Raw genomic sequence first — 9,149 nt, 5'->3', positions numbered from 1 at the left:
TATAATTTGTGGAACCAAATAAAGTATTCAAATGTGTGTACCTGTTTCATGGGCACTATGGGGGTCCAGGTGTGTGTGTGTGTGTGTGTGTACCTGTTTCATGGGGGCTATGGGGGTCCAGGTGTGTGTGTGTGTGTGTGTGTACCTGTTCCATGGGGACTATGGGGGTCCAGGTGTGTGTGTGTGTGTGTGTGTGTGTGTACCTGTTTCATGGGGGCTATGGGGGTCCAGGTGTGTGTGTGTGTGTGTGTGTACCTGTTCCATGGGGACTATGGGGGTCCAGGTGTGTGTGTGTGTGTGTGTGTGTACCTGTTTCATGGGGACTATAGGGGTCCAGGTGTTGTCGTCGGCGTCGTATCTCTCCCCGCTGCTCAGCACCGCCTTGTTCACATCCATCCCGCCCATCACAAACAGGTAGCCCTCTGATTGGACAGAAGACAGGGGGGGGCCGGGTTAGTAGTAGTTAGTACCGTGGTGATTGGTCAATCACTGAGACTGGGACTTCAGCACCCCAATGGCAATCTTAGCGTTGCTGGTTTGTGGGGTGGGAAATGTTTGGTTACAGGGGGAACGTTTTTTTGGTGCTATTTCCTGTTGCTGACGGTTTTGTTTGCGCTAACTGTTGTTGCTGTTGTTTGTGTTTCCTAAAGCCGTTCCCTATCAACTTCCCCTGACCTTAAAACACTCAAAGTGAATCCCCTGTACTTATATAGCGGCCTTATTCCAAAGCGCTTTACAACGGCCTCTCATTCACCCGTTCACACACACATTCACATTCACACACACATTCACAGTTCACACCAATGGCGACAAGCTACCGTGCAAGGCGCCGGCCCGCTAATTGGGGGCAATTTGAGGTTCGGTGTCTTGCCCAAGGACACCTCGAGATGTGCCCAGCCGGGGTTCGAACCGCCGACCTGGCGATCGTTAGACGCCGGCTCGACCTCTGCAGCTCATCTTGAATGCTGCCGCCTGTCTACAGAGTCACTATCTATCTTCCGCCGCAGACTGAAGACCTCCATCTCTTCAGGCTACATCTTAACTGTCCCTCCTGAGACCTCTCCACCCCCTCTACCCCCCTGTACAGCTTCTCTACCGTAAATATCAAAAGCATTATTAGCATTATGACTGCCAACGGCCCCTGGCCCCAAGCATAGATGACTGACAGTTAGATGATTCACTGACTTAGAAAAGTAGCAACAAAATGTATTTGTCGTAAGTCGTTTTGGGTAAAAGCGTCTGCTAAATGCCAAGAATGTAAACGTAACATGTCATACACGTTCAGAGTGAGACTCTGTTGGACATTTCCCCTCATGTTGTGAAGAGGAACAGACCCGTTTGGGAGGGAGCACATCGTTCATGACCTAATGCATGTGTCAACACGCTTTTAGTGCAGCTGGACACACACATACACACACACATTACATTTACATTTTTGGCATTTGGTGGAACGCTTGCGCACACACACACAGACAGAGACAGAGAGAGACACACACACACACACACACACACACACACACACACAGACAGACAGAGACAGAGAGACACACACACAGAGACACACACACAGAGACACACACACACACACACACACGGCTGGGTTTGGACCCCACACCCACCGGCGGCCACCACCCCGTGCCCGGTGCGGGCGATGCTCATGGGCTCCAGCTCGATCCACAGCTGGCGGTTGGGGTCGTACAGCGGACACATGCAGCGCGTCACGGCCGACGGCTTGTTGCTCCTGAACAGGAAGAGGAACCACAGGACAGGAAGTCAGCAGTGGTCGGAAAGACAGAAAGACAGACAGACAGACAGACAGAGAGACAGGCAGACAGACAGAGTGTGGAACAGACGGCAGACGGCTTGCTGCTCCTGAACAGGAAGAGGAACCACAGGACAGGAAGTCAGCTGTGGTCGGGTCTGTCCTGCCGGTTATTATCTGACGCACACACTGATAGGCAGGCACACACACACACACACACACACATGCTGACAGGCAGGCACACACACACACACACACACACACACACACACACACACACACAGACACTGACAAGCAGGCACGCACACACGCACCTGCACGTATGCATTCTTACACACACTAACACACACGCACATACATGCACATGCTTACGCATACACACACAGACACACATTCTATGAATTACACACGCATACACACATACATGCACACGCATACACACAAACACACACACACACACACGCACACTCACTCCATTAAACAGACAGACTGACAGACAGTGTGTGGAACACTCACCCCCTCTCCTCCCCCCCCACGGTGACGATGCACTCAGAGTAGCCTCGGGGTTTGAAGGCGGCCAGGAGCGCCTCTCCCTGCTGTGTGGCGCCCCCTAGAGGCACCTGGCAGTAGTCTCTGATCAGCTCCCTCATCAGAGGCTCACCCAGGGACTGTTCTCTCAGGTAGCTCTGGTCCAGACCCTGCACCCACACCGCCGACATCACCTCCTTCATGTGCACCTGGGGAGGGAGGGAGGGAGGGAGGGAGGGAGGGAGGGGGGAGGGAGGAAGGATGGGAGGAAGGATGAAAGGAAGGAAGGAAGGAAGGAAGGAGGGAGGGAGGGGAGGGAGGGAGGAGGGGAGGGAGGGAGGGAGGAGGGGGGGGAGGGAGGGAGGGAGGAGGGGAGGGCATGTCACTACATGGCACATTAAATGTCAGAACAGTAAACCATTATGTGTGTTGTGTGTTCGTTGTTTTAGGCTTTTTAAAGGTTGAGGTAAAGGCTAAAAAGGGTCAGTCTGTGATTGGTACATCCATTTGGGGATTTTTTTCAAAGGATATTTAGCCGCTGATTCTTGAAGAATATAAGGTATAATATAAATGCCTCATGAGCTCAGCTCAGCTGTCTGACCCACATCACAACCCCAAGCATACGCTTGTTTACTCTGTCGTTTATCCAATGGCTCCCTCTATGGATGTGAGAGTGGGTACATGTCTCCAGCCCTATGCTGCTCACCAAACAAACAACAGAGACCCGCTTTGTGTTGTTTGAATCCCAGATTCCCCCTTTAAGAGTAGGGTTGCCACGTTACTCTGCCTTGGCTTGCACACTGACTTGCAGACTTAGACTTGCAGACTTAGACTTGCAGACTTAGCAATGACATTGCACATTGCAATTTGCATCACACTCTTGCACACTGACTCACCAAGGGTGATCGAGCATTCCAAACCGTGGCTCCCAAGCTTTCTGGCTGTATAGACAGGCTTTTTATTTATTCGTTTATTTATTTATTTATTTGGCTAACCCCAAAAGCAAAAGCCTGTGTTTATGTGTGCTGTTGATATTGTTGTACACTTGTTGTTTGTTACTTGTTCTTATTTTCACTTGTTTGCCTATTTTAACCTGCTATAACTTTTGCTCTTGTATTATGTTCTTATATATGTAAAGCACTTTGTGACCCCTGGTCTGGGATAGGTGCTATAGAAATACATTTTACTTACTTACTTACTTACTGACTATGACTTTGTTCTTGCACAATATATTTTTTAACTTGGTTGTATATTTTATTTTATTTTAATAGTTTAATAGGCTGTATTTTGTTTAACTAGGATGTCTGACTAGGAGTCGATAAGGAAATGTGGAGAGAAGCAGAGACCAAGAATTGCAACTGGACTCTGACTTGTACCTGTTACACATAGCAATAAACCTGAACCTTGTTGTCAGTTAAAATCATTACATTACAAAAAGCTTCACAACCTCATAAAGATGTTGCCAGGCAGCCCGATTAACACAACTGGCAGAACAGGTAGAACTAATTTCCTCGTTTTACTGGGCAAGACACTTTGCATAACCTTAGCTCAACTGACAGACAGGAATAAAGATGTCCGCCTAGCAGGGTTTTCCCGCAACGATGCCAGAAGGGCGCTGTGCCACCTTGTCGACTTGGCTCTGCCACGATGTAAACATGAACTTATTAACTCCTTCACTGCCGAGGGGGAACGAAGTCAACGTCCAAATTGCCAACGTTCTAGAGTGCCACGGGTGACTTTATTCACCAGAAATGGCATGTTTCTATTATGAAGCTTCATCTTGTAGCCAATCAAAGTACTGTTGCTACAAGGTAGATAGTAGATACCACATCAAACATTTGGCCTTCTAGGTGGTGTTGGAGGAATTCTGGAATTTCGGGAATTCTTTGGCAGTTGGTGAGTTAAAAAAAAAAAAAAAAAAGTGGGAAAAAAAAGTAAAAAACGGTCTTCCTGAAGCAGTTCCTTTTGGATCGAAATGTTCTAATATAGCATTTAGCTAGGTTCTCTCTCATTAACACCAGCTCAGTGGCCTTGTGGTTAGAGAGTCCGCCCTGAGGTTGGGAGGTTGGGAGTTCGATCCCCGGCCGAGTCAAACCAAAGACTATAAAAATGGTACCCGATGCCTCCCTGCTTGGCACTCGGCATTAAGGGTTGGATTGGGGGTAAGACCCTGTGACATACCAGCGTCATGTCCAGGGGGTGTACTTGTACATCAAGCTGCCTCACGCTACGGAAACAGGAGATAGGCTACTGCCCTATGGGCCATTAGGCTGGAGAATTATCGGTTCTCAAGACTACTTTCTCATTAGCGTACTGTCTTCAGTACATTGTACTGTCTTCGTTTTATGAAAGATGTTTGTTGTTTCCTGCATTTGATATTGTGTATTTTATTGTGTCTATGATCACTGTTTTAGGACGACCGATGGAAATTAGCTTCTTGCTAAATGCCCACCTTCTTGTTTCCTGTAGACAATTAATACATGTGCACACTGTCCTTTTCTAAGCCAAATAAACTAAACTAAACTAAAGCAACGTCTTAACCCCTGTCCCTTCTATTAGAGCAACGAGTATCTATCTTTGAGGGACATCAGGAGTGGAAGGAAGCGGCCTGCTCAGATAGGCTCCTGCTCCTATGGACCATTAGGCTCCAGAACCATCGGTTCTCAAGGCTACTTACTCTTTACTCTCTCATTCACGCACCATCAAACCACGCCTGTTACACCTTCGGAAACGTCTAACCTCCTCTCACACTTCCATTCCAGCAACGAGTAAACTATCTCTGAGGGGAGGAGTCGACGACTTCAGGAGTGGCAGGAGGGAGGCGGCGGCGGCGGCCTGCTCACCCTGCGGTCCTCCAGGTCGTGGTTGAGCCAGCGCAGGACGGCCTCCAGGACGTGCTTCTCGTTGCCCACGTTCAGCTTCTCCATGGCCAGCACCTCGCACAGCCGGTCGGCCGGCAGCTCCCGGAACTCCTCGGTGACGGCCACGTCGCGGAAGTGCGTCTGGAGGAAGTCGGTGGCGGCGTGGTGCACGTGGTGCAGGCAGTAATGCAGCGAGAACAGCCGGATGCCGATGCAGTTCTCGGCGCAGACGCAGCTCTCCAGGAACTGGCAGCACAGCGCCTTCAGGTCCGTCAGGAGGAGGAGGTCCGCCGCCTGGACCATGTCCTGGATGGTCTCCTCACTCAGGCTGATCTGGAGGGGGGAGGGGGGGGAGAGAGAGAGGGGAATGAGAGAGAGAGAGAGAGAGGGGAATGAGAGAGAGAGAGAGAGAGGGGAGGGGAATGAGAGAGAGAGGGGAATGAGAGAGAGGGGAATGAGAGAGAGAGAGGGGAGGGATGGAGAGAGAGGGGGGAGAGAGAGGGATAGGGGAGGGATGGAGAGGGAGGGGGAGATAAAGGGGAATGAGAGAGATAGGGGAGGGAGGGAGAGAGAGAGGAGGGGAGGGGGAGAGAGAGGGGAGGGATGGAGAGAGAGAGAGGGGAGAGAGGGGGAATGAGAGAGATAGGGGAGAGGGAGGGGGCAGGGAGAGGGAGGGGGTAGGGAGAGAGGGGGGCACGGAGAGAGAGGGGAGGGATGGAGAGGGGGAGAGGGAGAGAGAGAGAGAGAGAGGGAGGGAGAGAGAGAGAAGAGGGGAATGAGAGAGATAGGGGAGAGGGAGAGGGAGGGAGAGAGAGAGAGGAGGGGAATGAGAGAGATAGAGGGGAGGGAGAAAAAGGGATAGAGAGAGCGAGAGAGAGAGAGAGAGAAGCAGTTGAAAGCACTCCGTATTAAGCAGTGTTTCGGATCAGGGTTGCCCTGGGTAACCAACCAACCGCATCATCGATAGAAGTTCAGTAATCAAACGACAGTAACCAAACATGACTGCTGTGTCGGCACTTTGTTTATAGGTCATCCGATTACATAAGAGTGTCTGATAACTCCATAAAGCTACACACTCACTCGCTCCCACTGTCTTGTATCCACCTGTCTTGTATCCACGCCATGACTCAACACACACTTAAGCCTGCCGAAGGGCCACACCCACCTCCCCGCTGAAGATGTAGTCCAGGATCTTCTTCATGATGGGCACAGAGATCCCCGTCATCTCGATAGTGTACATGGACCCATCTTCCTTAGGGGGGTTGTAGTTCAGCTTGGTTCTACACAGTGGTGGTCAGTGCCAGAGGACAGCGACAATAAGATGTGACAGTTGGAAAGTTAGCATGCAGGCTATACAGCTAGGGAAGGTATGCACTGACTGTCTGTCTGGCTTGAGGCAGTCACAGTTCCCTTATATGGTGGTGCCAGGGGGGGGGGGGGGCACAGAAGACATGACAACAATGCACACAACAACAACAACAACAAGGCCGATTAAAAATCAAATCCACGTCTGCTTTAGAGTCAGACTGCAGTAGTTACAACTCTCTACTTTAAAGAGATTAGATGTCACCGCATGCATGTGCATACTGCATACGTGTGCTGACATGTCATTCATTAACCTGATGTACGGGCTGGCCGCTGCCAAGATGTTCTTCTGCACGGGGATCTCCTCTCCGTCCAGCACCAGCAGCGCGTCTTGGAAACACTGCTCCTGCCAGAAGGAGCGCAGGGCCCGCAGGATCTTCTTGGAGTGTTGCGGATCGGACACCACCGAGCCTCGGGCAGCAGCGCCCACCTCCTTGTCCTCCATGGCCTGGATCTGATCTACGACCGGGACCAGAACAACACGTGTCGTCATTAAGGGGACAACGATTCACAGGCGATGGGAGGGAGGAAAGCTTTTGATGCTTTGATTTCGCACTTTTCTTTTCTCTCTCTCTCTCTCTCTCTCTCTCTCTCTCTCCTCTCTCTCTCTCTCTCTCTCTCTCTCTCTCTCTCTCTCTCTCTCTCTCTCTCTCTCTCTCTCTCTCTCTCTCTCTCTCCTCTCCCTCTCTCCTCTCTCTCTCTCTCTCTCTCTCTCTCTCTCTCAGCAGCAGAACGCAACGTTCAGTCAGTCCAACATGAATAATAATAACGTATGTTTTAGCTTAAACATAACAAGTCACTGCAGTGCACACAGGTCACAAAGTAAATGAATAATACATAACTGATCGTGTGGGCTACTTTACCTAGTAATGGTCCCAGACAAAAGACTAGGGCGTCTCTCTCTCTCTCTCTCTCTCTCTCTCTCTCTCTCTCTCTCTCTCTCTCTCTCTCTCTCTCTCTCTCTCTCTCTCTCTCTCTCTCTCTCTCTCTCTCTCGACTTCTGACTGTCCTGCTCGGAGTTACATGAGACACTTCCACAGACACTGCGTTGTGTAATGTAGGTGCGAAGCAAGTGTTGGCAGATCGCTTTGGGGCACTCTGAGCTGGGCTCCAATATTATTGTTCCGATTGTTCCTTCCCTTGTTTTCAAAGTAGATGAACAGATCTGAGAAAGAAGGACGCATTGGCCGAAAACAAAGTTCACTCATACATTCATACTCACACAGTCCCGTAAAGAAGTAATCGTGACCAGATTAGAGGGAAACGATGCGTTTACCTTTCCAGTTTGAAACCTCAAGCGAGGACGGAAGGGTTCAGTAACGTGATAATGGAGCGGAGCCTTTTACAGTATGGCCCCGCCCCCTGGTATGGCCCCGCCCCCTGTCCCGCCCACCACCTCAGCTGTGGGCTACGCGTCATTTTTCCTGCGACACAGCCAACTGCAAGCTTCAAAGAGTCCAGGGGGGTATTCCATCAACGATAAAGGGAAAATCCTGGTTTATTTTTTGGTAACGCTCGCGAGATTTATCCAAATAAAGCCTGGATATTTTGATAATTCTCGCGAGACTTGTCAGAATAAGCCTGGATTTTTTCCATTAGCGTTGTTGATGGAATACCCATCAGATTTGTCACCTACAAATCCTCCAGGAAAGAGTTGAGGAGTCAACAACCCCAAACCGACACGAGATCAGTCTGCAATGGCAGAAAAGGTTATTGATAGTGACAGGCTTACAGTTCAGAGTTCATGTATTGAACGGTTATGATTAGAACTAGGATCACTAGGCCATTACACCATACAGTTCAGAGTTCATGTATTGAACGGTTATGATTAGAACTAGGATCACTAGGCCATTACACCATACTCGTGTTTTTGAGATTTGTGTTGACAGGAAAATGGACCCGGGTGCTGATGAGGCACTGTCAGCTCCAAATAGCACCTAGAGCAGTACTGGAACCGGTACAAGGGTGTACCAGGACCACCATCAGGTTGTATTGCTGTCATCTTTATTGTCTCTATTGTGTTGTTGCATCTTAACTGTGCTTAAGTTTCTCTTTTGGCAGGACCTGTGACCATACTGGATGCAGAACGATGCAAATACAACACAAAATGTATGGACAGTGTGTACGCCGATAATATGCAAGGAAGTTTTCCTGGATACATGGTGTACAGGTTTTTGCCCTTGCTTGCTTGCTTTGTGCCGGTGGTCCTGGCCTCCCCTGGGGGACCGCTGGGTACTGGTAAGCAAACTGGCTAGTAGTCGCTCTATTGGTAGAGGGCTGCAAGGGAATTTTTTCCTGGCTACATAGTATACAGGTTTTTTACTTTTGCCTGCTCGCGGCTCTGTCAGTATTGATTGATTGATTGACTGATTGACTGAACATTTTCATTGTGTGAAGCGCTTTGAGTTGCATCTTGTAAGAAATGCGCTATACAAATAAAATTTGATTTGATTTGATTTGATTTGATTAGTCTTAATGTTAAGAACTATCATCAAGTGTTGTTCCCACATAATTCACATAATTCATACACTAATTATTCAACTGAAAGAAAAGTGACAAAAAGACTGTCAAAAAGGCTTGTTGTTGATGTTCTAAATTTTACCATAAGATGTCGCCAGACAGCTGTGTATTTT

The 9,149-nt window shown here is 49.2% G+C and overlaps 1 protein-coding gene across 1 annotated transcript in view; it reads right to left on the bottom strand.

Annotated features, from left to right (window-relative positions):
* gan (gigaxonin) overlaps positions 1-6,419 on the bottom strand; it is an 18,756-nt gene extending 12,337 nt beyond the window's left edge. The window contains exons 1-5 of the mRNA XM_080539089.1: positions 6,317-6,419; positions 5,134-5,484; positions 2,279-2,499; positions 1,620-1,741; positions 310-422 (exon numbers count right to left, since the gene is read on the bottom strand). Coding sequence (XP_080395215.1) covers positions 310-422; positions 1,620-1,741; positions 2,279-2,499; positions 5,134-5,484; positions 6,317-6,391 — 882 coding nt within the window. The 5' untranslated portion in view covers positions 6,392-6,419. The remainder of the gene's footprint in view (positions 1-309; positions 423-1,619; positions 1,742-2,278; positions 2,500-5,133; positions 5,485-6,316) is intronic.
* Positions 6,420-9,149: the final 2,730 nt, after the last annotated feature.

This window comes from Nansenia antarctica (assembly GCF_963989245.1).
Source record: "Nansenia antarctica genome assembly, chromosome: 9".
Taxonomy (NCBI): Eukaryota; Metazoa; Chordata; class Actinopteri; order Argentiniformes; family Microstomatidae; genus Nansenia; species Nansenia antarctica.
This window is presented reverse-complemented; position numbering and strand designations above follow the sequence as displayed.